The sequence below is a fragment of the Sander vitreus genome, chromosome 1 (genome assembly GCF_031162955.1).
Source record: "Sander vitreus isolate 19-12246 chromosome 1, sanVit1, whole genome shotgun sequence".
In the NCBI taxonomy this organism is placed as follows: Eukaryota; Metazoa; Chordata; class Actinopteri; order Perciformes; family Percidae; genus Sander; species Sander vitreus.
Window position 1 is genome coordinate 6,869,350 of NC_135855.1, and position 27,474 is coordinate 6,896,823.

Below are 27,474 nucleotides of genomic sequence, written 5' to 3' on the forward strand. Positions count from 1 at the left end.
AAAGTTAATGAAACCAAAAAGTACATTTTCCCAGCACAAGGAGAATTTAGGGTAAATAAGATCAGCTAAGTATCGAGACAGTTTACTCCAAAGGAATTTAGTATGAGGGCATAACCAAAATCAATGCACAAGAGTTTCTCTTTGATTCCCACAGAATGTACAGTTCATCCATAGTCTTTTTATGGTCACGTTTTGGCTCCAGGTGACGTCAGCGGCTTAAGGTGAAACGCCACACCTTTACCTGTACACGCGCGCACTCAGCAGCGGTCACCTGTAGATATGCGGAAATGAAGCGAGTAGCACAGATATCGAAGAGTTGGCATGGATCTATAATGTGAGATGTAGGCTACATGTTAAATGTTGATTTGTGATTGGTTGACTTTAATGATGGAGTGACGAGTCATACGGTCAGACAGAGCAGCAGCAGGGAACACTTTTCTTGTTGGATGAAGGATACTTTTCTCTAACCGAACGACACATCCATACTGGAACAACTTCCAACATGTTCTTCAAGACTGTCGAGGTAAACACTGGTTCTCCACATTAACTTTAATTTTGCATTAGCAAGTGTTGAAATGAACTACGGAGCCTACACGGACATCAATGCAAACTTAGGTAGTTCATTATATTGGACCTAAGTATTTACTGTATTAGCCAACGGATCTACTTCATACTTTTACTCCACTGCATGTAGGTTCTTGAACAGTTGCAGTCACTTCCGTGACTCTGCAGGCTCCGATACAGACAAAACATATTCTGATTTGTTATAAAGTGTGCTTAAACATATATATATATATATATATATATATATAAAAAAAAACTGTTTTAATGTATATGGATGTATTTCTCTGGAAAAATGAAGTTGTCTCTCTAAATACTGAAAACTGTTTATTATCTAACAGTAATACATCAATATCAAACAGCAAATTCAGACAGTTTGAAAACTCCACAGGCCTAGGCATTTTATTTTCTACTATTTTTCTTTATGTTATAACCCAACCACTTACACTAATTCATATCAAACAGAAAGAACCAAAATGGTATTAACACTGTTGGTTTTTCAGCACAGTCTCTCAGGTTTGTCCAAGACATTAAACACATTAGGTGGGGATTTTCCTTAAATGTTAGGGTTACAAAAGTTAAGTATACTTACCTTTTTCAAAGTGAACAGGAGAACTGAATCCCATGCACACAGAGAGTGCACACTCATTGGCTTCTGTCATTGCATTCATTAGGACAGTCAATTTTCATCAACATTTAATCCTAAAGCAGTTTCAGAACATCTGCATCAAATGTCCTGTTTCTACTTCACATCTGGGAATGACCTGGCAACACACATATAATAATTCATATTTCTGTATCATCATATAGTTGGTGTTGATATAAGTAGAATAAAGCTGCAGCTTGGATACTTTCATAATCAATTAACCTGCTGATTGTTTTGGTCTATAACATGTTATAAAATAGTGAAAATTGACTATCACAACTTTTTGAAAGCCCTAGGTAACATTTTTAAATTTCTTAATTTGCCAGACAGTCCAAAATATTGAGTTTAATATCAAGAAGAGTAAAAACACAGTAAACACAATAAACCTGCCATCAAAATGGTTGTGGATACATTTTCTGTTGATGAACTAATTGATTAACCAGCTAATTGTTTTAGCTCTTCAGGCTAGATAGACGTTATTTATTGTCCACAAAACTGCATGCAGTGTAGCTCAATATTTGGTATGCACAAATCAGAAATGCGCAATTAAAAGTCTTTTAGACAACACAAAGCTATGCTTCCTGCATTCTGAAACAAAAAACTCCCTGGAACTTCCCACTCGCATTCCACACTATAAATATCCATAGTTTCATACAGTCACACAGCCACCTTACAAGATGTCAGAACTAGACTTCTCCATCTTCTCATAATGTAGTCTGACACATATAATAACAATCTGAGGCTGTCAGTAGCAAAACAAGCCCTTTTAGTGGGTGTACATTGAGGGTGCGCTTTTGCCCTATAGGGTTACATTGCAGCCCGTTTTAAGGCTGAAGTGCTCTTGCTTAGTACTGACAATTTCAAAATGTGTTGCTCCCATTATACACTTAGACACATAAACATGGGAAAATAGTGTCTTGGTTGAAAATTAGTAAAGTTTTCCCATAAATTCAATATCCAAACCACTCCAAATTTACCCCACAAATTGAAATACACATACTCTTCATAGTGGTACAAACATACAAATATTGTGAATGTTAGAACATGTTCAGTTCTTCCAGGCAAAGGGGCCAAGGTGGTTCCAGGGGGTTATGTTTGTTAAGAATGATTAACATTATATTATGTGTGTTTATAAATAAAACTAATCAACTAACGGAGCCGCTAGTGTCTGACAGCAATTTACTACCAAGCTGAGCAGCGCTATGAAGGACATCACGTTTCAATAGCGATGGGACGGGGAACGGCGCGCGTTTGTTAACTAAAAATGTTGTGTTTTTGGGGTGATGAGACAATATATGGCTTGGAGTTATTGGTCCAAAAATATAACTAAAACTGCGCCGCAGACAGTGTTGGGTGTAACGCAAAGTAACGCGTTAAAGTAACGTAACTACTTTTTCGGGGTAAAAAGTAGTGTAACTACTACTACTGAAAATTTGGTAAGGAAACGTAATTCCTTTTTCAATTCGGCGCAACGTTACTTTTCCCAGGGACATTTGACAGCGACACTACCTTCTCAGCTGCGCGCTCACAAGCTCCACACGGGATGTGACAGAGGCTGGTAGCAGAGTAATCATGGAAAGCGAGAAACAGCCAAAGCTAACTTTTGAGAGCGTTTTAAGCTTCGTGGCTTTTTGCTGGACGGCGATGGATGCAAGGATTTCCTGTGACTATCACTTTGTCACTCTGTGAGTAGCGAATCCAGTCTGCACTGTAGTTCAGACACTTCACTGATAAACCATAGATTGGCTTTATGGTCAAAGATAGTTTTGGTATAATTAACTTCAGTCTCTGCCACAGACGCCTGCTTTTAAAAGTAACTTTAAAGTAACGAGTAAAGTAAAAAGTAACTTTCCATAGGGGGTAACTAAGTAAAGTAGCGGATTACTTTTTTAAGAAGTGACAAATAACGAGCAAACACTACTTTTTAAAAGTAACTTCTCCAACACTGGCCGCGGATATGGAAACCCTTTTGGATTTTAAGCGGACAAAAGAGGTAAGCTGAAAAAGACGAGTTTCACTGATGAAAAGAAGTCATGGCTGAGAGTTGCATTACCGTCACCAAGTGATCTGGAGTTGCTACACTGTCAATTATGGGCTCTCCTATCAGTCTCACTCAGGAGCGGTTGAGTCAAGTCACCCAATGGCACAGACACCCAGTTTGGCTTGATATCAAACTAGTTTGAAAACTTTTACCTAGGCCCAAATCTATTGTGTGTGTCAGAAGTGAAACCTGTTTAAAACCTGTATCACTGGGAGCAGTGAAGGTCACACCCTCACTGCAATATATCCGGACCAGTATCTCATTGCTCTTCCAGAATAGAAACTAGATTTATCTGTCTGCTTATCTGCACCATGTAAATGGTATGGGGGCAGTTAAAGCTGTGTGCCGCCCACGTGTGTTGAACAGAACAAATCAGAGGGTGCGGGTGGGAGACAACAGCAGAAAACAGACTGAGGCCTAGTCCACACGTACACGGGTATTTTTATAAACTGAGTTTTTCCTCCTTCGATTAAAAAAAGAAAATCGTCCACACAAGCAAGGTTTAAAAAAAACTCCGTCCACATGAAAACATAAAAACGTGTTGTCAAGAGTATGCCAAACCAACAGGTGGCGATATAACCCTAACCATTAAGCCATGTTGGCCAATCGGAAGCATGAAGTTCCCGTAGAGGTCCGACCGGGTCTCGTCCAAAACCAGTGACGATGGCGGCGAGTTCTGTGTTGTGGGAGTGTAGTCATAAGCAGTGACTTGTGTATTGCATTCTGACAACTCTGTTTCGCAATATAATGGGAGAACTGTGTGCATGTATCTGTATGCAACAAGCCCTGTTAGCACAGTTATTAGCAGCAACATCTTAGCTACGTCCGCCATTGCAGAGATTCGTCTCACGTAAACAAAGGTGATAGCGGCGCACAATCTGATGTCAAACAAAGGAGTCAACAGTGCGCACTCCGACGTTGCAAGCCAAAATCTCCGTTTTCACTGGCTACACGACACCAATGCAACTGGAGTTTCTAAAAATCTTCAACCTGGCAGGAGTTTTCAAAAAGGTTCGGATTCAGTGACCTGATACTGCGTTTGCGTGTTGACGAACAGCCTAACCGTATAGAAAAAGCTACGGTTTTGAAAATACCTGTGTTCGTGTGGACAGGGCCTGGGAAGCTGAGTGTGTTGGGAAGGTCTGGACTTGCAGCCTGCTGCATGTCTGTTAGAGAGGACCACTTCTGACAGCTGCTCTAACTTGCTGTGAACAACCAGAGGATTATTTAAGATTTTGCAGTTAGACTGGTTGAATGTTAATTGAGGATAATGTTATTTCACTTATCACACATACCAACAGTAACTGCAGCTATTTCCCCATACACAATTCACAGTGTTTGAACACTCTGACCGTCTTGCTGGTACAAGCAAGGATATATTATTTCCCCCCCAATAAAATACAAGAAAGAAAACAGAAAAAAAGCTAATTTGTAAATAATTTTGGGTAAACCAGCACTTCATTTAATAAAGAGCAGCCAACTTTTCTAACAATAGCCACACGTAATATAATGGACAATACTGACAAATAGTGTGACAATAACTCAAAAGTTTGCAGTATATATTTGCTAATATTAGCCAACACACGCTAACTGGTCATACAAGACCAAACAAGGCAGTAAAACCCTTTATTTTAGCAAGAGTACATTTTATTGCTTATGAATTGAACTTTTCAGTTGAGGGAATGAGATATTTCAGTACTTACACAGCTAGCTTTAAATATACCGAGGAGCAACAGAGGGCTCATCATGCCATTTGTAGAGATCTTAAAGGTTTCTTGTAAACTCCAGCTCACTATTTTAACTCCAGATAGGAGGGAAGAATGTCACTCTTGCCTGTCTTCAAAACTTGAGAGCCCTGGATCAACGATGTGCCGGTTGGCTTGCACAAATCTCTCTCTTTCTTTCTGTCTTTCGCAGATGTTTTTATGTTTGAAAAAAGGATCTTACTCTTTAACAGAACGGTTGACCTCCGTAAAAATCCTTTTCCATAATGTTGTCAGACACTTAAAATTATCTGAGCAAAAACAATGGCAAAACAAGTACTTTTGTGAACGTAACAAAGGTGCACAATTGCCCTATAACTTACATTGTAGCTTGTTTCTCTGACTTACCGGTCTTGCTTAATACTGGACCAATGTCAATGATTGTTGTTCCCATCAGTCACTAAGACAGAAAAACATACAGTGGCGATAAGTCCTCCACAACAGAGAACATGCTTTCTTCCTGTGGCTCCATGTTTAGCTGCTGTCACTCTGGCCCACCTAGCGCTATTGGCTACTTTAAGCGTCAATCAGTATCCGAGTCCCTCCCTAGCTTCGTGTTTTTACCGGAAATACTGTATGTAAATATGCAGAAACGTATAGCGCTCTGACTTCTGTTTCATGAGGCCTTTAAAATGAGTTGGAAAGCTGACAGCAAAGAATAACTTTACTTTATATGCTTTTAAACAAAAATAAATGTTATCCCCTCATCCTTAAATGGTCATAAATCGATACTAGAGTAACCAGTACTTTGTTTACTGCTGAACCTGCAATGAATCACTCAGTGATTTTACATGCAGTTAAAAAAACGATTATATTCGGGTAATGATACCCCGGTTTCTCAAACTCCATGTATACACCTTACCCCGGTTAAAATCGGGAGTTCTTATAACTCAGTTAACAGGCCTAAATAAATTCTTTAGCAACCGGGTTATTTGTGCATGTATACACCTTAACCGGAGTAAGGTTGGGTTAAGCATCTTTGCATGCTTCGTAGGTTAAAACTGTCCCTCCTCACTCTACCGATGCAGTGGTTTTTGACCCAGAAATAATTGGTCAGTGCTGTGGGTTGCTACAATACAACAAAACGGTGTTGTCCGAATCAGCGGGCCTACAGTCCAACTGTTTCACTCCACGCCGAGACAGCATCAGACAGCGGGAGAAGGCTTAACAGATTGTCCATTTCCAGGGCTGTCAAAGCTGTATCTCGGCAAAAAAAGTGGAGGGACTGAGCAGCCCCCACAACGTTAATGTTTGTTAGCTAGTTTGCTAATTCCATCCAACATGCCTTCATGTGACATTGGTTATAGATAATGAGCCGAACAAAGTTGTCAGTCATCTGGCAGTGTGACAAGAGTGTGTGAATGAAACATTAAGTTGTTAAACTGAGTTCATTTACAAATATGAAATGCAGAGGAGAAGAGTCTGTCTCTGTTGGTTATTTATTTGTGTTTTAGAACATAACAGCTGTGAAAAATTTAGAAAATAAGTTTTATTTCTCTCATTCATAGCTCATGTGCGCTCTTTATCTCTCTCTCTCTCTCTCTCTCTCTCCGCTTGCTTGAGCTTACAGAGCACTTCTTGTACACATTGTTATTTCTCTCTCAAAAGTTAGTCTCATTTTAACTGAATGTTCAGAATATGTCGGGGGCAAAATGGGTCTGGATTTAATTACAATTATCTGTAATATGACACTATCAAGTCAGTATGGTAAAACAACGTGCTTGTACTGTACTGTGTATGTAGATTTATTGCTAACCTCATTTGTATGTGTGTGTGTGTGTTAAAGGAAAGCATTGAGCTGTGCGATGGACAAAAGGACAGTTACAGCACTGATCCTTTACTTCCTTCAAAGGTAAGAACGCACATCTCTCTCCTCCCGTCTACTTTCCATATATAAACACGATAACTGTAGATATACCTCATCAGTAACATGCAAACAAAGAGTCTGTGTCTGTGTTGGACAGATAAACCTGCGTGCTGTCCGACATGAACAGACACAGAGTTTTATTTTAAAGGTCCTGTCACCGTTTAAGATGAAACTGTAAACCTGTTCATGTCAGCTCTCTCATTTTCATCTAGTATCTTGTGTAATAGCTCTGTTAGGTGTGCTCACTCCTGTAACACGATCTGGGCTTTATTTGTTAAGTAAAATCTAGTTTTGCATTGCCAGACCTATTTCCACAGCGCTGTGGAAGAAGGTCTGGCTAGTCCACACAACATTCCGTGATAGGAGAAAAACGTGCTGTGGTTTATTGGCATTTCTTTAAATCAATCATAATCATTGAGTTTAGAATGCCAACACAATGAAAGCAGAAAGTGAGGGACATCTGGCTGAGAATAAGGGACATCTGGCGGAACTTTCGGTGGCACCAGAACAGTTTTTTTTTTTTAAACTGTAATGTCGTTTTTACTATATAAATAAAGTTACTTGAGGTCAGGGCTCTGTGTAGCCCAGTCAAGTTCTTTCACACCAAAAAAAAAAAAAAAGGATTTCTTTATGGAGCTGGAAACTGTCTTCCTTCTGTTGTCACGAAGTCGGAAAAAATATAGACAATGAAATGTGGGTAACACTTTACTTGAAGGTATCTACCGTATTTTCCGGACTATAAGTCGCTCCGGAGTATAAGTCGCATCAGTCAAAAAATGCGTCATGAAGAAGAAAAAAACACATATAAATCGCACTGGACTATAAGTCGCATTTATTTAGAAATTTTTTCACAAAATCCAAGACCAAGAACAGACATTTAATCTGGAAAGGCAAGTTGTTAAACTACACAATAGCACACAGAACAAGGGTAGGTGTCCGGTATGTTAACGTAACGTAACTGCACTGTTAACGAGCCTCTCCCAGCAGCACGTTGTTCAAGCAACCATCTGTGGACTTGTTCCTCCAGCTCTGGCCATCTGGATTTCAGCGCGCGACTAGCTTTCTTTGTTTTCTTCATTGCAGTAAGAGTCACCTTTTCGCCAGTCCCTCACAAGTTTCTCACTCACTACGTTTTTAATGGATTTAATGAACAGAGTAGGATACAAGCTAAAGATCCCCATCATCATGTTTTTTTGCCACTGATTGTCGATTATTGATGAGCCATATCGGCCGATAAATAACCAATACGATTGTTTTTGTTGTTTTGTTTTAGCAACTGGTATAGCTGTATGACAGTATGTTTGACCTCTTTCAGTGTATTGGGCCGGGTTGCAATGTAACCTAGGCAAAGTCAAAGCTGTGAACAACATGCTTTAACTTAGTCTGTTTAATCAACAGAGCAGTACAATGAGACGGGATGATAAGCCTGTGGGGAAAAAAGCTGTTTTTGTACCTGGTCGTTATGCACTTAATACTCCTCAAGGCAGCAGGTCAAATAGACCTAGAGTTTTTAACCCTGATGTAACCAAAACCAGTGAGTTTCTCATACTGAATTTCTACAGTGCTCTGTTAAATAGTTCTGGTCACCATAGAAGGCTGGGGGTAAAAGATATCTGCTTTGTTTCTTTTAGTTGAACAATCTGAGTATAATACCTCTTTTGAGCTGCTTAATGTAAACAATGTAATTATGTATCGTGTGTGTGTGTGTGTGTGTGTGTGTGTGTAGGTTGTCTTTGAACAGCCCACCCTGAGGACATTTGACTACGTACTGGTGGCCAATGTGGTGAACGATGACACGGACCAGAAGGCTCAAAGACAGAGAGCCTTTATCCAGCAGCTAGAAAAGAAAAACATCTCTGTCACTGTGAGTCTTTTCTATCTTCACTGACCAACCTTTCTTCAAAACACCTACGTAAATTAGGGGGAATGATTGTATGAATCAAATTAGACAGAATATCACAGAATGTGTGTGTGTTTTTGTGTGTTAGCGGATCGTCCATGATGACAAAGTGTTTTTCGGTCTCCGTGCTCCCAGCGAGATGTTTGAAGACTACCAGTACCTGCTCAAAGTCTCAGACTCCTGCAACTGGTGTGGAGATGAAGGGGGCTCCGTCACACAGGCTACCAGGTATGTACACACATGCTGTATATACTAGGGGTGTCACGATTTTGGAATGAGCTTTCGAATTTCGACCACAGGGCTCGACAGTAACGGTCGCCCAGTTGCCCTTGGCAACCAGATTAAATCTATTGGCAACCGTTTTGTGGTCTCTTGTTTCCCCCCTTTTGGCAACCAATTAAATTTCAATTAAATTTTATTTATAGTATCAAATCATAACAGGAGTTATCTCGAGACACTTTACAGATAGAGTAGGTCTAGACCACACTTTATAGTTTACAGAGCCCCAACAATTCTAGTAATTCCCCCAAGAGCAAGCATTCAGTGCGACAGTGGCGAGGAAAAACTCCCTTTTAGGAAGAAACCTCGGACAGACCCAGGCTCTTGGTAGGCGGTGTCTGACTGTGCCGGTTGGTGGTGTGATGAACAGTGGCAATAATAGTCACGATAAAGATAATGGAACATGATGACTACAAATGGTAGTCGTAGTAGTTCATGTCATAGCAGGGCACTGCAGGGCATTACAAGATGTAGCGTGGAACAGCAGAGCATAGCAGGACGTAGCGGGACGCAGCAGGGTCCCGCATGATGCAACAGGACACTGCAGGGCACCGCAGAGCGTAGCAGGGTGTAGCAGGGAATGCAGCAGGACCACGGCGACAGCTGCAACCAAGATCTTGGTGCCATCCTAATCCAAGGAAATATGCTGGGCGATATGGGTGGCAGTGAAGGTCAGGGGCCTCGACGGACCAGACCCGGGCAGCAGAGGCTGGCTCTGGGGACGTGGAATGTCACCTCTCTGTGGGGGAAGGAGCCGGAACTTGTGCGGGAGGTGGAGCGCTACCGGTTAGATCTGGTGGGGCTTACCTCTACGCACAGTCTTGGTTCTGGAACCATACTCCTGGATAGGGGTTGGACTCTTTTCTTCTCCGGAGTTGCCCAGGGTGTGAGGCGCCAGGCGGGTGTGGGGATACTCACAAGCCCCCGGCTGAGCGCCGCTACGTTGGAGTTTAACCCGGTGGACGAGAGGGTCGCCTCCCTACGCCTGCGGGTTGTGGGGGGGAAAACTCTGACTGTTGTTTGTGCATATGCACCAAACAAGAGTTCAGAGTATTCGGCCTTCTTGGAGACCTTGAGTGGAGTCCTGCATGGGGGCTCCAGTCGGGGACTCCATAGTTCTGCTGGGGGGACTTCAACGCGCACGTGGGTAATGATGGAGACACATGGAGGCGTGATTGGGAGGAACGGCCTCCTGATCTAAACCAGAGTGGTTGTTTGTTGTTGGACTTCTGTGCTAGTCATGGATTGTCTATAACGAACACCATGTTCGAACATAGGGATGCTCATAAGTGTACTTGGTACCAGAGCACCCTAGGCCAAAAGGTCAATGATCGATTTTATAATCGTTTCATCTGATCTGAGGCCGTATGTTTTGGACACTCGGGTGAAGAGAGGGGCGGAGCTGTCAACCGATCACCATCTGGTGGTGAGTTGGGTCAGGGGGTGGGGGAAGACTCTGGACAGACTCTGGACAAAGCGGGTAGTGCGGGTAAATTGGGAACGTCTGGAGGAGGCCCCTGTCCGACAGACTTTCAACTCACACCTCCGGCGGAGCTTTTCGTGCATCCCTGTGGAGGCTGGGGGGCATTGAACCCGAGTGGACAATGTTCAAAGTTTCCATTGCTGAAGCTGCGGTGAGGAGCTGTGGTCTTAGGGTCTTAGGTGCCTCAAGGGGCGGTAACCCACGAACACCGTGGTGGACACCGGTGGTCAGGGAAGCCGTCCGACTGAAGAAGGAGTCTTTCCGGGATATGTTATCCCAGAGGACTCTGGAGGCAGTTGCAAGGTACCGAAGGGCCCGAAGGGCTGCAGCCTCTGCCGTGAAAGAGGCAAAGCAGCGGGTGTGGGAGAAGTTCGGAGAAGACATGGAGAAGGACTTTCGGTCGGCACCAAGGTACTTCTGGAAAACCGTTTGCCACCTCAGGAGGGGGAAGAGGGGAACCATCCAAGCTGTGTACAGTAAGGATGGGACGCTGTTGACCTCAACTGAGGAGGTAATAGGGCGGTGGAAGGAGCACTTTGAGGAACTCCTAAATCCGACTAATACGCCCTCTATGGTAGAGGCAGAGCTGGAGGATGAGGGGGGATTGGCATCAATTTCCCTGGTGGAGGTTGCTGAGGTAGTTAAACAACTCCACAGTGGCAAAGCCCCAGGAATTGATGAGATCCGTCCAGAAATGCTTAAAGCTCTGGGTGTGGAGGGGTTGTCTTGGTTGACACGCCTCTTCAACATTGCGTGGAAGTCTGGGACGGTGCCTAAGGAGTGGCAGACCGGGGTGGTGGTTCCCCTTTTTAAAAAGGGGGACCAGAGGGTGTGTGCCAATTACAGGGGTATCACACTTCTCAGCCTCCCCGGTAAAGTCTACTCCAAGGTGCTGGAAAGGAGGGTTCGGTCGATAGTCGAATCTCAGGTTGAAGAGGAACAATGCGGATTCCGTCCTGGTCGTGGAACAACAGACCAGATCTTTACTCTCGCAAGGATCCTGGAGGGAGCCTGGGAGTATGACCAACCAGTCTACATGTGTTTTGTGGATCTGGAGAAGGCGTATGACCGGGTGCCCCGGGAGATACTGTGGGAGGTGCTGCGGGAGTACGGGGTGAGGGGGTCCCTTCTCAGGGCCATCCAATCTCTGTATGACCGAAGCGAGAGCTGTGTCCGGGTTCTCGGCAGTAAGTCGGACTCGTTTCAGGTGAGAGTTGGCCTCTGCCAGGGCTGCGCTTCGTCACCAATCCTGTTTGTAGTATTTATGGACAGGATATCGAGGCGTAGTCGGGGTGGAGAGGGGTTGCAGTTCGGTGGGCTGGGGATCTCAACGCTGCTTTTTGCAGATGATGTGGTCCTGATGGCATCATCGGCCTGTGACCTTCAGCACTCACTGGATCGGTTCGCAGCCGAGTGTGAAGTGGCTGGGATGAGGATCAGCACCTCTAAATCGGAGGCCATGGTTCTCAGCAGGAAACTGATGGAGTGCCTTCTCCAGGTAGGGAATGAGTCCTTACCCCAAGTGAAGGAGTTCAAGTACCTTGGGGTCTTGTTCGCGAGTGAGGGGACAATGGAGCGGGAGATTGGTCGGAGAATCGGCACAGCAGGTGCGATATTACATTCTATTTACCACACCATTGTGACGAAAAGAGAGCTGAGCCAGAAGGCAAAGCTCTCAATCTACCGGTCAGTTTTTGTTCCTACCCTCACCTATGGTCATGAAGGCTGGGTCATTACCGAAAGAACAACATCCAGGGTACAAGCGGCCGAAATGGGTTTCCTCAGGAGGGTAGCTGGCGTCTCCCTTAGAGATAGGGTGAGAAGCTCAGTTATCCGTGAGGAGCTCGGAGTAGAGCCGCTGCTCCTTTGCGTCGAAAGGAGCCAGTTGAGGTGGTTCGGGCATCTGGTAAGGATGCCCCCTGGGCGCCTCCCTAGGGAGGTGTTCCAGGCACGTCCAGCTGGGAGGAGGCCTCGGGGGAGACCCAGGACTAGGTGGAGGGATTATATCTCCAACCTGGCCTGGGAACGCCTCGGGATCCCCCAGTCGGAGCTGGTTAATGTGGCCCGGGAAAGGGAAGTTTGGGGTCCCCTGCTGGAGCTGCTACCCCAGCGACCCGACCCCGGATAAGCGGATGAAGATGGATGGATGGAAAAAAAAACAAAAAAAAAACATAAGGTCTCGGGGAAGTAAACTCCCCAGAGCTAGGTTAGTAACAAGCATTGCTGGGACAAGGATGCACACAAATGGAAACAAATGGAAAGAGAGAGGAGAGAGAGGCTCAGTGTGTCAAAGGAAGGAAGGAAGTCCCCTGGCAGTCTAGAACTATAACAGCATAACTAAGAGAGAGGTTAAAGAGAGGACCCTGGTCGGGCTAGAACTCTCCCCAACCGGATCGTGCTGTACTGGCCTGCCTCCCTCTACTTTGATTATATTATTGATTATATGGTAGATTAATCTGACGACTACGAAGAGAAGCAGGTGGGCCAGGCGGACGCTGCAACTCCTCACTCCCAACTATAAGCTTTATCAAAGAGGAGGGTTTTCAATTTATTCTTAAATATGGTGACGGTGTCTGCCCCCCGAACCCAGACTGGGAGCTGGTTCCACAGGAGAGGAGCCTGGTAGCTGAAGGCTCCGGCTCCCATTCTACTTTTAGAGACTCTAGGAACCACAAGTAACTCTGAATTCTGGGAGCATAGTGCAGTAGTGGAACAGTAAGGTACTAAGAGCTCTTCTAGATATGATGTTGCTAGACCATTTAGAGCTTTGTAGGTCAGGATAAGGATTTTTAATTCAATCCTGGATTTTACAGGAAGCCAATGCAGAGAAGCTAATACAGGAGAAATATGATTTCTTTTCTTAGTTCTTGTCAGAACACGCGCTGCAGCATTCTGGATCAGCTGGAGAGTCTTAAGGGACTTATTTGAGCATCCTGATAGTAAGGAATTACAGTAGTCCAGCCTGGAAGTAACGAATGCATGGACTAGTTTTTCAGCATCGTTTTGAGACAGGATGTTCCTAACCACCTGTTCAATATTTGTGTTTGTTTTAATATATACTGTAAAAACAAATCAAAACTGGAAATTTATTTCAAAAGAAGTCAATATTTTATTTGATTGTCTCCGTAAATTTTAAACACACAACATTTCAGCTTTTGTGCGACCGCTTTCCACACATGCGTTTGCAGTGAAAAGATACAGGCAACGCAATTTTCTGTTCATGTTACCGGCGCATGTTAAAATCCGGTGCTAATATGGCACATGTATCTACCAGACGAAATAGCAACGCGGATTTCGGTGCCTCATTACGATGCCACTCAGCTAAATGTCTGCGCTGCTCTCTGATGCTCCGAAACCCACGTTAGAGGCAACAGAAACATTGTTGCATGTCACGCTAGTAAACGCTAATAACAAGTTAACGTTACACAGCAGGTAACGTTAGCCTTCCGTCAGCCGATTTTGCCGGGGCTTCAGCCCCGAATGTTTTGAGTGTAGCCCCAAATGTATTTTGAAAAGTTGACTGACAAATGTGAAACTGGACAATAGAACTCATGGTAGAACTGTAACTTTGTCCAGTTTATTTTTCCGAGGCGAATAGAACGGGCAGCTACGTGCAGGGTCTGACCATCATGTCGTATTTGTTGCTATCACCTAGCAACCGTCTCAAGTGAGGAAAGGTGTAATTCTAAAACATTGATGCCATCAACACAAAGTTTAGGAGGGCAAAAATGATTTAGTTTGAAGTTCCCGTTACGTGACGTTTACAGTCTATGGTTCAGACTCAAATACACGGAGCTCTGAAGCAGACCTGTAAAATAGAGATGAGCAGCGCGCCTTCCGTGGTCTGTGCAGCTTCAGGGTTTGTAATGGATGCCCTCTGCTGTGGAGATGCTGTGGCAGATGTGTCGCGTTTGAGCTCTGTGTATTTCTGCCGTAGTTTTGGTTTTCCACCCCCGACTTAGAGCAGCGTACAGCCACTTCCCTAAACTTTTGCTCATTCAGACACCAGAGTCTCAAACGGGGCTCTGTGTGTGTATGACTCTATCAGCAGAGCAATCACGTAATGCACAGCAGACTAAAAAGCCGATCTACAGGAGAATAAATTAAGTGTTTAATGCAAATTCTGGGGGTGGACCCCCAGACCCCCCGCATCATAAGTCAACAAACAAATCTGGAAACAAAACCTTGGCCTTTGGGTTGCCATGCCAGTTATGATTAGGCCAAATAGTGGTCCCATCTAAATAACATCTACAAACTGGTCAGCTAAAATGAACATACACTGGTTATTAACAAGCTGGGCAAGCCAATCGCTGTTTTGCATTGCATTCAGTTTATTTAAATGGGTCCGGACTAAGCCCAGAATCTACTCAAGTCCTAGAAACGCACCTGCCGTTAGCTACAGTAGTAACTGGATTAAGCACGGGTAACATGCTGACAGCTAAATGGTGTAAAAGTGTCTGCAACAGTCTGCTGCTAAAGCTGTAAGCTAAAAGACACAAACTAGCACTGGTTACTGTTGTTGTCGGAAAGACAACACAGATGGGACAAAATGTTGCGTTTACTGGTAAACTGGTAAACCTCATAGTGCGTTCAAAGTTATTGTAAAATACCCTTTTCTCATCTTTTTTTCTTCTTTTAACAGCAATTTACTGGTGAAAGAAGTACTTACTTATTGTTAAAAGTTATTGTTATTACATTTTTAATAATCATTTAAATTCCCCCCTTTTTTGTGCTAATCCAAAAATGTATCCGATCCGTGTGCTTTGTGCTTGGTTGCATCCCTATTTGAGAGGGATGGGAAATTATATTGCAAGCCATTATCTCATTGTTTCATTATTAAAATGTGTGGTATAGTTACATAAGAAATGAATTGCTCCAAATATAGGCAGTTTAAAACATGGCAACCGTATTGTCAATTTCGGCAACCAAAAGCCTTACGGCAACCAGGCACCTGCCTACTTGTGCAAGTTTGATGAAAACAACAACAGACACAGCATAGCTTAACGGCTGGTAGCATGCAGCTACAGACACAGGGTAACGTTTGCATACCGGTACCCTGCAGCTGCTCTTTTCCAGACACCATGCCCACTGCCAGAGTCTGAGATAACGGAGAAACAACAGAACTGGAAAATCCTCCGGCTTACCTAAAGTCACCGTGTGGCAACATTTTGTCTTCCCCTTGAGTGAGTTATAGAAACAAATGAGATTCCATGGTGCGCTCATGTACATCTCGGTAAACTAATGTTTATAATTGCACTTTGTTAATTTTGAAAAACTCAAACTGTACCCTTCTGCCATCTAGTGGCTCTTATTGTGGCATTGTTGTCACTAGTGGAAAAACACACCCACACAATGGTAAAACCTGTACAGGTGGTTCCAGAAAACTGCTGTCGTTTATTCATGAAGTCATGAATATGTAGGCTATTACTACTGTCACAACTTCTCCTTTTTGCTTTTTATTAATCTCGCATTGCCAGACCTGTCCACAGTGCTGACAGCGCTGGAGTAAGCTGGAGAGCCTGAGTGGTCAAATCAGCAGCTGTTAAACAGTTTAATTTCCCATGATTTCTCACATTAAAAGTCCCCCGGTATTTTGTTATTTAAAAGCTTTTATTATGAAGCAGCAAAATTAAGAAATGTTGGGTCTTCATCAGTAGCAACTTAATGCGACTCCTATAAGTGAACATGAAAAGTTAAATAAAGCAGATATAGAAACTAAACTTCAAACCACAGTGATAACACAGAGATAACAGAGACTGTTCGGCTCCCATCTGTAGATGTCCTTATGTCGGCACACAGACAGACTGTGGTCAGAGCTTTTTCATCAGTTCTTGCACGTTTCTAATGAATGATTTACTGTATATGTGAACGATTATATGTAAATATATATTTGCATATAGAGCGGGGAAGTGAGATTCGATCACAAGTGGTCACTGAGGACGCATTTGGAGACATTCTGTTGCCATGTGTAAATACACGTACTAGAGCTGTCTACTTGCGATCGGATCACTCGGATGAGTAGTTTTCATAGACAGATGGATTCACTGATTTTAGGCTGCATGATGTATGTGTATGGTGTATAAAAACTTTGCAGTCAAAATACATCACGTCATAACCTACTCATTCTGATCCAGCCAATACAGTTTATTCTCTTTACTTGAACTTTTTATTATTTTTCCAGAATCCGAATGGTCAATTTCATCCTTCAACACACCTACATCAACACAGGAGGTGAGTGTAATTGGTTTAATATAATTCAATAGTATCATCCCCAGCTTTGTAGACCTTCAGCAAACATACAGCAGACATAACAACGTATTATCCACTCAGAATTTGAACAGACAGCCATGAATATTGAGTATCGAACATGTTGCGATATGAGACCAACCTCTAATGCCAATATGTTCTGTTTTTTCTATCAGAAAACCTGGAGGAGCTGTTGATGAAGCATGTGTTTGAAACCATGTTCTGCCTCCATGAGGTGAGTAAACCTTTGACTGATCTCATTAAACTGCTGGAGCTTTTACACAATCAAGTTTTTTGGCTAAGATCCTTTTAATATTGATTATCTGCTGATGCAATACAATCTGATACTTACACAGCTGCACACAGTACACGCAACTACAACCTGAACATGAGATTAGATATCACTTAATTCCTCCTGAAAGAATTGTTTGTGCCCAACATGCTTTGAATACACATTCAAAGATATGACATGTTGATTAAATATGTGTCTGAAAAACCTTTTTGACACCTTATTCCAATTACACTGATTCAAAACGATTATGGTGTTGTTATATCAGTTTAAGTAATTCATTTGAAATGAATAAAAGTATAACTCAAGGCTATCGTTTTGCCCAGGTGTTGTAACGCTGATGTGAAAGAGTGTAATAGCATATAGGATGATAGTCTGTATGTTGTTTTTTTTCCATGATTCTCAGAGAAAGAAGCAGAAAGATCTAAAGAAGAAGTGGGCTCGATGGTCGGGTCTATTTACAGAGCAACCATTTAACGACGTCAAGTCAGTCTGTATAATATAATATTATTATATTATATATAATAACATATACACATTTCTTTAACTTCAGCATGACTTACACTTCTGAGGGTTATCGCTGATGTCCATCGTCAATAAATCTCTATAAATCCACTTAGAAATTATGGAAAAAATTGTTCCTTTATAGCTTCAGAACTTGCCTGAGAATTATCATGTTTAAATTGTATTCACTATCAAAGTAATCTAGTGATTGATTACATCATGTCTGCCTGTGTGTTTCTTTCCTGCAGGTGTTACTTTGGAGAGAAAGTGGCTTTGTACTACGTGTGGCTGGGCTTGTATACCAAACTGCTGGTTCCAGCTGCTGTTCTGGGTGTTGTAGTGTTCCTGTATGGACTCGCCTTTTTCAACACCAACCCTCTCATGTGAGTCAGATGCTGTTAAAGTTATATGTGGTAAATTATCTAAAATGTGGAAAACACTGATTAACAGATTTTTCTTCTAAACCTCAATGATTTTCTCTTAGAAGTTTGTTTGTGCGGATTTTCGAAGTCAGATTCACCAAACTCTCTTAACTGGACATAGTCGTTTTAAATGTTATTGTTAACAAAAGCCACGGCACTAACATTGCCATATAAGTATTCCTGATCCGATCTGTGTGTGGGAAAGTTTCATTTAATCAAAAATGTTACCAAAGGGTAAAAAGAATAATTTCACTCTGCGGAGCTTCAAGTAGGATTGTTTCGGAGCTGAAACAATTATCGTATTAATATATATATAAAACGGATATCTTATCATATCATATAATATTAAAAGTACTGGTGTAAACAGCATGTCATCAGAGCAGAGCTCTACTGTGACAGACATGAACAGGGAAATGTTTGACATGAAGTTAAGATGTTAAAATGTCTTTTCGGAAGCAAAGCTGTACATGATTATTTATACGACAGTCAATACGATATTAGACGGGATATTACAGCCAGTAAGTAATGCAACACTGTCAGGTGTTATAACAGAGGATGATATTACAGCCTACAGGAGGTGCTGTAGTCAGGACCACCTTCGTCGAGTCGCAAGACAAGTCCAAGACGAGGACTAGTCGAGATCGAGTCCAGAGAGGTTCAAGTCCAAGTCAAGATTGAGTCCAAATGAGAGACAATCGAGACAGAGACAGAAAAAAAATCCTTTTCAAGACCACTTACCTGTTCATAATTTATGTGATGCAAGAGACAGTATATCTAGTCTGTACTGTATATCTGAAATGATCATTTGGCATTATTATTTGTCATGATCAAAAAACAAGTGGAGATCAAATTAGGTCATATTATTTAATTTAATTATAGCAATTTTCCTTCAGTCACACAAAGCTGAAGTGCAACTTCACATTTTAGACGTTGAGTCTTTTTATTCTGGGGTAACAAGAGCATTCTGGACTGCCAATCGAAAAGCAACACAAGTGTCACAAAAAGAAATTGACATGTTCCTATTCTTGAACTTATTACTTGTCCTGAAGAATCCATAGTGAACGTGGTTGCCAAAATATAGTGGCCAAAATGAAATTGAATGATGCCTCCGTGTGTGCGTGAATGCCATAGATTCTCCTACAATACTCCTATGGGCCACATAAGAACAAATCTGTTTGAGCGACTGGAACTTGCATGAGGTCCAGTATCTCTTGACTCCTGCCTCTCCAACAAGTATTTATGCGATAAGTATGGGATTTCTTACCGGCTGTTTCTTACATTCTTATTCTACAGAGTCCTACGAAGCCAGCTCTTCCCCTTACAGTTTCTCTCAATCGCTTTGGTATAGTCGTCAAATTACTATTAAACTTTGTCAAACTATATGACTATTTATATGAACATTAGGTCAGTTGTTCACATGACTATAGTCATTTATAATTGATTTGGCACAAAATTCACTGAGTGAGCCTTGCAGGTCAAAATAGTTTGCATTCATTTGCTATTGAATCATAGCAAATGCAACTGTGCACATGTTCATTGTGTAAATCCCTACATGCAACCTGTCACACATATATTAGATACATAATAGTTATGCGATATAAGCTGTTTGTTTACCATTCTTAAATCCCACTGAGGAGTTCCTTTCTGCATGAAGATGGAAGGTATATGATGACTGTCCTCACGACCAGTTGGCCTTACTGGGTGCAATGGATGCTGGTTGTAAGGATATCACAGCAGATTGCTGTAGGGGGTGGCTGCATCATGCCAAAAGATATTTCTGTCATTTCATTGCAAGGGAGGATATCAGGTGTGATGTCGATGAAATATTGTGGCCAGACAGAGAGGAGAGATTGGATGACCCAGGAGATTGATACATTTGCAGCATTTGTTTTTACACATATTGTACAGTAGTTCCTGATCATTTTGCTGTTGTATTTTTTTCCTGTGCCGTACTACAACAATCAAAAAACAAAAAGCAAATAATATGACAGTATCACAGTAGCAGCTCCCCTATGTCTTCTTCTTTTACAAACCGGTCAAATGGCGTCCAGATTTTCTCATACACCCCCAATTCGTCTCTCCATTGACATACAACGGTCAGGTATATTACTGTTGTATTTATTCATTTTAACAGGAGTTGTGTATGTCTGCATCAGCCAATTATTATGGAGTAGCTTTAAATTAGAGTTTGATATTTTTTTCTGTGATGCATCACAAGTTTTCTTCCAATCATTTTCTGAAATTTACTAAGTCAGCCCTCCATGTCTCACGTCTAACTATCAATGTTTCTTTAGAGCCAGATGCAAGCCAGTTATACAGTATATTGATGAAATCAAACCCCTCTCATTGCAATTGTTAAATAAAGCTCCTCACTCAGAGATATTTAAAAAAAATATTTCCCTGGAATGTCATACTTTAGAGAGATTTCTTCAAAGGTCATTAGAATTCCTTCTTTAAAGAGGTTGCCTACTTTACTTATTCCTTTATTTGCCCATATCATGAATCCTGCAGCCAGCTTGCCTGGTTTGAATGACGCATTGCCCCACACTGGACTGAACTGTGACAGAGAGTCCAATATGTTCATATATTCTTTTACCTCATACCATACATTCACCATATTAAGAACTATAGGAGGAGCAGTATGTATTCTTAAGTACTTCAGCTTGGCTGGATCCAGGTACAAATGCAATGGTACCTTAAAGGGGCATGGCTCTATGTCCATCTAAGAATGAGAATCTCCAGAAGAAAAATAGAACATTGTAGTTCTCAATTGTGTTGCTAAGTAGTACCAATAAAGATTTGGACATTTCAGCCCCCCAGTATCAAGTGGAAGATACAGCAGAGATAAGCGGATTCAAGGACATTTCTTATTCCATATAAATTTCCTGAAGAGTGCTGTGATTTTCTTAAACATTCCTGCGGGTGGCGCGAGAGGGACATTTTGAAATAAATACATGAATTTAGGCAATATGTTCATTTTTTAATATAGTCCTTCTCATTTATATAGTTAAGGACATCCACCTTTCGAGTTTTAGTAGAGTTTATTACTACTTCATAGTTTGTTGCTATAGTTTCTAAATGAGGTGTTATTTTGATGCCCAAATATGTAAAATTAGATGAGATCTTGAAAGCAAATGGGTATTGGTTTATATATATATATATATTGTCTTTCATTTTCATTAAGCAGCATTAGTGAATATTTTGAAGCATTTAATTCATATCCGAAGACACTACCAAACAGGCCGATTAGATCTAACAGTGCTGGGATGGATGTTGTTAATTGTTTTAAGAATAATAAATTACGCCGTCAGCAAAAAGAGCTATTCTATAATCTCTGTTGCCAATTGTAATCCCCTGTATTTGCCTACTAAATGTAATTGCTATTGCTAGTAGTTCAATAGCTAGTATGAACAGAAGTGGTGATAGAGGTGAACCTTGGGGGCAACCTCTTGTGATATTGAAGGGCTAAGACACCACTTAATTTGTCAGTACCACAGCTATAGGGTTGAGATGTAATAGTTCGATCCAGTTAGGGAAAATATTTCCAAAACCAAATCAAGCTATAACGTCAAAGATATAAGTCCACTCAACCCTATCGAACGCCTTCTCCGCGTCAAGCGAGAGAAGAGCTGTGTCTTTTTCTTCATTTTGGCAGTACAGTACATTGAGAACGCGCCTTACATTATGAAATCCTTGCCTTCCCTTTACAAATCCATTTTGGTCATCCCCCCACAATACACCCTCTAGCCTTTTCGCCAACAATTTTACTGAGAATTTTTGTATCGGTGTTTATTAAAGTTATAGATGGCATATTCTCACATTAAGTGTTAGGTTTTCCTGGTTTTGGAAGCAGGATGATTAAGGCATCTCTTATTGAGGCCGAGAGGTAGCCATTTTGGTAGGATTCTAGATACATCTCATAAAGCGGAGTTGCCAATTTATCTTTAAAGTATTTATACAAGTCAATTGGGAGCTTCTGATATCTCAACCGTGCTTAATTGTTTATCCAGGCCTTTTTTACTTTTCCTCAGAGTTTGTTTAAAAATTCCTTCTGGACATCCGCATTAGTAATGTAGGCTACTGTGATTTGTAGAGATTTTCATAACATTTTTTAAAAGCTGTATTAATTTCCAGCGGGTCAACAATAGTATTTACATTTGCATCCTCAATGAAATGTATTGCCCTTTCGGTTGCCTTTTGTTTACCTGCCATGCAAGAAGTCTACCCGGCTTTTCTCCCTGATCATAAAAATGTAGCTTGAGCCTTAATAAGTTCGCAGCAGCTTTATTGTATGTTATATCATTGTATTGAGTTCTAAGAAGTCGTAATTTTTCATTTTGTCCGTGCTTCTTTTGTTTTCCTGCTTGTGTAGCAGGAATAAATGCCTTCAAGGCTTCATATCTAATTGTGGCCGTTGTCTGGGATGTGAGTAACTCAAAGTTAATATCAATTTGTTTGCAGAATGTTTTTGTCCTGCATCAATTTTATTTGAAATATCCATTTAGGAGAATTGCGTATAAACCTTGGCTCCACATAACCTTTTGTTTTGATGACTGTGATTTATTCATTGATGGATTTATTTACATTTGAAACATGAGTTAATTCAGTTAATGAGTAATCACCTTTTGAAGGTCACATAGAGTGGGGTGCTGAATGTACCAAGTAGTGTAAGGATTGTGCTTAGTTTTGACAATTGTAAGTTTGTTTCAGTAAATGTGCCAAATCGATTGAGAAAAACTGTAATCATGTTTTTTTTTCTGAAAAAAGCATGCTTTTTCTGAATTACTGGCACAACACAAGTAACGTTTTATTTCTAGGAACCTTTAACCTTTGTCTCTGTGTGTGTCCTCAGTACGGAAGTGTGTCAGTCCGACATAATTATGTGTCCTCGCTGTGATAAGAGATGTACAGTGTGGCAGCTGTCCGAAACCTGCATCTATGCTAAGGTAAACTCATCTCATGTCACTTTATTCTGTTGATTTGATCCCTTCAACCAGCTGATGTCACTTTAGGAGTGTGAATATAACTCACAACTTCATCCATTACTCACTTAAAATGGATTGTAATACACAAACTAGTTCTGAAAATCAACACAAATGGAAGATAATGACAACAGCTCTGTTGGTATTCAGATATATTGCCATTTTTACTGATAACACAACTTCAACTTTTAACCTTCTCGCCTGATAAAACCCATGTTTGTAATGCAGGCTTTATGATAGAAATTTGATATTTTAGGCACAGGACTTTTACCCAGGAGAGCCCGGATCGTGTCCCGCGTGTGTCGTTTATCAACCTTTTTTTTTTTTTTTGGTTTAATAAAGCCTTCCCCAATGTTCTTTTCCTAAACCCAACCTGTTATTGTTTCCCTAAGCGTGTGACGTTGGTCACCGTCGTGCTTTTGTCATTTTTTAGTGTTACTAAAGCCTTTTCCAATGTTCTTTCTCTAAACCCAACCTTTTTTTTTTTTGTCCAGCACGTGGCGATGCCACATGGTGTGTATGTTTACATCCGCTGTATACAGCGTAGGCATACACGTGGATAGCTCAAAATGCGTACAGATAACACGCCATTTGGCTTTAGGAAAGTGGCGTGTATGTTTACGCAAAGTCATGATGCCATGTTGCCAGAACCATCCAAGAGGACATTATATGACTGTTTTGACAGACTGTGTAGTAGTAGTGCTCAACATCCTCCCGGACGCATTCTGCAAATAGTTTACAATCTATCAATTTTGTCATCCTAATTGTCAATACTGTAATTTTAATATGTTGGTCTATTCTGTACACACGACATCTTTTGCATGTCTGTCTGTCCAGGGTGAGGGGTCCCTCCTCTGTAGCTCTTCCTGAGGTGCTGCTTTAAATATAATGCTTCATCATCCATCAAATCCATTCAGCTCATCAGCTAAAATCTGTGCAGAAAAAAACAGAAATGAAAGAACAGCATTTTTCTTGTATTGTGGAGTAGCTAGTTAGCCTTAATATTAGTGTGCAGTATAAACAGGAAAAATAATAATGTAATTTTGTTCTAACATAACCCTGTAAAAAAAAAAATAAAAAAAAACCTAGTGGGATAAGTCACAAAGGTTGGATTTGTGCTTTATTCATGTTTTTCAGATTCAGATTTCAAACAGAATATTGTTAAATGTAACACTATCTCAGGTAACAGGTTGGCTGGGGGTGCTGCCGGACAGGCCTGCAGTACCAAGTTACAGCTACTAATATACGTTGGAACAGGATAAGGGTTATTGAATTTACCACAAGCCAGCTGACACAAGCAGGATGCTGCAAATATGTCTTAAAGTGCCCATATTATGCTCATTTTCAGGTTCATAATTGTATTCATAGGTTTTACCAAAATAGGTTTACATGGTTTCATTTTCAAAAAAACACCATATTTTTGTTGTACTGCAAATTGCAGCAGCTCCTCTTTTCACCCTGTGTGTTGAGCTCTCTGTTTTAGCTACAGAGTGAGGCATCGCACTTCTGTTCCATCTTTGTTGGGAGTCGCACATGCGCAGTAGCTAGGTAAGGACTACTAGTCAGAAGCAGAGTATGATGGCGTGCCCTGACAATAGCTAGGTAAGGACTACTAGCCAGTCAGAAGCAGAGTATGAGGGCGTGCCACGCTAGCAGCCAGGCGAGCATTATAACGTGTGTTACAAAGTGACGCACGTTTGTCACGGAAGTAAAGGCTGGACTACAATAGAGCTGCTTGGAGCAGTTTGTGAACAGTGTTTTCTGTTGGAGATGGTAAGTCCCTTTGGGGTGGACTTTGGGCTTTTTTTACTTTGTAAACCTATTACATGCTCAAAAAAGATATAACACAATAAAAGCCAAAAAGCATGATATGAACACTTTAAGTAAGTGAGTAACAAGGGCTTTACCGTCTACCACAGTCCATATACTGTATTTGAGTGATGAAGAGGTTAGTCAGGACGTTAGACACAAACATATCCCTTGTTCAATGAAAAGCGGGTACTGCTATTTATCTGTGTTTGTGTGGTATTATATTTATAATCTTTCCTTTTGATGGGACATATGATGTGTTTGTATCCATACAGGTCAGCCACCTGTTTGACAATGAGGGCACTGTGGCTTTTGCTATGTTCATGGCAATCTGGGGTGAGTGTGATTTAAATGAATCTGATGTATTATGAATTGTAATCTAATGTGATCTACTCTGGTTTCTACTAGGAATGTAGCAATGGATCGTGAATCGGTTAAAAATCGATAAATGTGTAACAATAACAACCGGTTGAGATAAAAAATGAATCGTGATGCTATTTTTAAACGGCATAGGCCGTAATCTAGTTTTGATTACAGCTCTTTGACTTCCGACGTCACTACATCTTCTTAGTTTATTTATCTGAAGAGATTTTTCCATTTATTTAGTTATTTTAATGTGGGATTTGTCTTAAAAATCTTTTTTTATTAATTTCTTTTTATTTAAGGTAAAATACAATTTTAGATGCACTTTTGACAAGAGGACACATCTGTTGTTTTGCATAGTTTATGTAAAGGAACATTTTCAGTAATTTATCTGCAACTCATTCTGTTAAAAAATTGTGAGAAAATCGTATCCTGAACTTAAAATCATGAATCGTATCGAATCGTGAGTTGAGTGTATCGTTATCCCTAGTGTCGAATCTAGAGTTATCTACTCTGGTGTCTAATCTGACTTGATCTAACTAATCTAATGTCATCTACTCTGGTGCTTGTCTCTATGTGCTTTCAGCCACTCTGTTTCTGGAGCTCTGGAAGAGACACAGAGCCAGACATGTTTCTCAGTGGAAGGTCTATGACTGGTGTGAGGAGGAGGTACGACAGACAAATCTGAGTCTAGATCCTGTGTAGTTATCTGTATTGTTCTGTTGCAGTAATTGCATCCCTACAATATTGTGATGTGCAGGTTCCAAAACTGTATGAAAATTGTTAAAGAAAGTCCATTCTTTATGGGGTCAAATTTAACTTAGTGGAACCTAAAAGTAAATGTCTGTATTATATTGTATTTGAATCATGAACCCCAAAACATAAGAAGAAAGAATAAATTTGAAAACCATAATTTAAAAACAAGAAAACTGAAACTTGGCGAAAGCTGCAACCAAAGCTGCAGTCATGCTTTTGTTTTATTTAGTTTTTGTCAACTTTGAATGAAGTGTATTTTGCGATGATAAAAGTACTATTTATTTAAATGGAGTTCGGTGGCTTTGGCAATAGGGGTGTTTTTGTGTGAAACAAAAAGGATCTTTTCCTTTAATAAAAAGGTGGACCTCTGTTAGGATAATTTGTATAATGTTGTCAGACATTTAGAACACTAATCTGAGCCTGTCAGTGGTAAAACAAGCATTTTGTGGACGTAAATTGAAGATGTGCAATTGCCCAATAACTTACATTGTAGCTTGTTTCGGTGCAGCCATGTTGAAAATCCCAAGTTAACCTTTAATATTCAATAAAGTGTATACACGATATCCAGTTTTAGATTACTATTTTTTTTAGTAATCTAAAAAAAAAAAACTTTGTTTAAATTCCACTGAGCTCAATTTAACAGGTCTACTTACTGGCTTTTCTGGAGCTTTTAGCCACATCTCATGGTCTTTATTATTGCATAGAGTTTTCTAAAGAAAGTCCTCTCCTCTGCGTGTTACGGCTCTTGTTAAAGCACTTGATTCCAGGACAGACCTGGATATATTACAAAATCGTTACAAAAATCCTTGTAATATAACGTTAATGTGTGAGTTGGATCTCAGCTTGAGTGTGTGTGTGTGTTGACAGGAGGAACTGATTCTGGAAATAGTCAATGATCCAAACTGTCAACCCAAACAGTTCAGACACTCCTACCTGCGCAGCACTCTGGTCCTCATTCTAGTAACTCTTATGGTAAGACACACACACACACACACACACACACACACACACACACACCAGTGTCAGCAGGAAGAAAAAGCGACATGTTGGTGATTGTTTGTGTTCTAGCTGATGCTGATCATCGGTCTCGCTCATGCCCTGGTGGTGTTTCGAGTGGTCGCCGCCCCCTTGATGTCTGAGGGCAAATGGGATTTTATCAAGGACCATGCCAACATTGTGGCTGTGATACTTGGAGCTGTGCTGCACTATCTTACCATTCAGATCATGACCAGGGTATGTATACTCGTATCCTGATCCTAATGCTCATGCATTCACACAATGTTGCTAGAAAACAAAAGAAAGAAGAAATAAAACACCTAATTCCGAGTTGGGAGTGTCAACACATTATTTCAATATCACACCAGATAAGCAGCCGTAAGCGTTCCGTTTTCTGTTCGTGGTACATTTGTAGCCCGAGTAGTATATGTTTGATCGGGCTTTAGTTGCATGCAGGTAAACAGTACCGTCTGACAACTATTTAGGTTTTTATTTTTATATGCATTCATATGCAGATATCTGTTCATAGAGACATCTCTCTCTCTCAACTCCAATTCCATTCTCACG

The 27,474-nt window shown here is 41.1% G+C and overlaps 1 protein-coding gene across 1 annotated transcript in view; it reads left to right on the forward strand.

Annotated features, from left to right (window-relative positions):
• Positions 1 to 253: 253 nt before the first annotated feature.
• Positions 254 to 27,474, forward strand: part of LOC144521850 (anoctamin-9-like) — a 36,812-nt gene continuing 9,591 nt past the window's right edge. Inside the window, exons 1-13 of the mRNA XM_078256518.1 lie at positions 254 to 523; positions 6,798 to 6,863; positions 8,605 to 8,742; positions 8,867 to 9,006; positions 16,722 to 16,771; positions 16,963 to 17,021; positions 17,482 to 17,561; positions 17,828 to 17,962; positions 22,854 to 22,947; positions 25,068 to 25,128; positions 25,742 to 25,824; positions 26,779 to 26,883; positions 26,980 to 27,144. Of these exons, the coding sequence (XP_078112644.1) occupies positions 503 to 523; positions 6,798 to 6,863; positions 8,605 to 8,742; positions 8,867 to 9,006; positions 16,722 to 16,771; positions 16,963 to 17,021; positions 17,482 to 17,561; positions 17,828 to 17,962; positions 22,854 to 22,947; positions 25,068 to 25,128; positions 25,742 to 25,824; positions 26,779 to 26,883; positions 26,980 to 27,144 (1,197 nt within the window). The 5' untranslated portion in view covers positions 254 to 502. The remainder of the gene's footprint in view (positions 524 to 6,797; positions 6,864 to 8,604; positions 8,743 to 8,866; positions 9,007 to 16,721; positions 16,772 to 16,962; positions 17,022 to 17,481; positions 17,562 to 17,827; positions 17,963 to 22,853; positions 22,948 to 25,067; positions 25,129 to 25,741; positions 25,825 to 26,778; positions 26,884 to 26,979; positions 27,145 to 27,474) is intronic.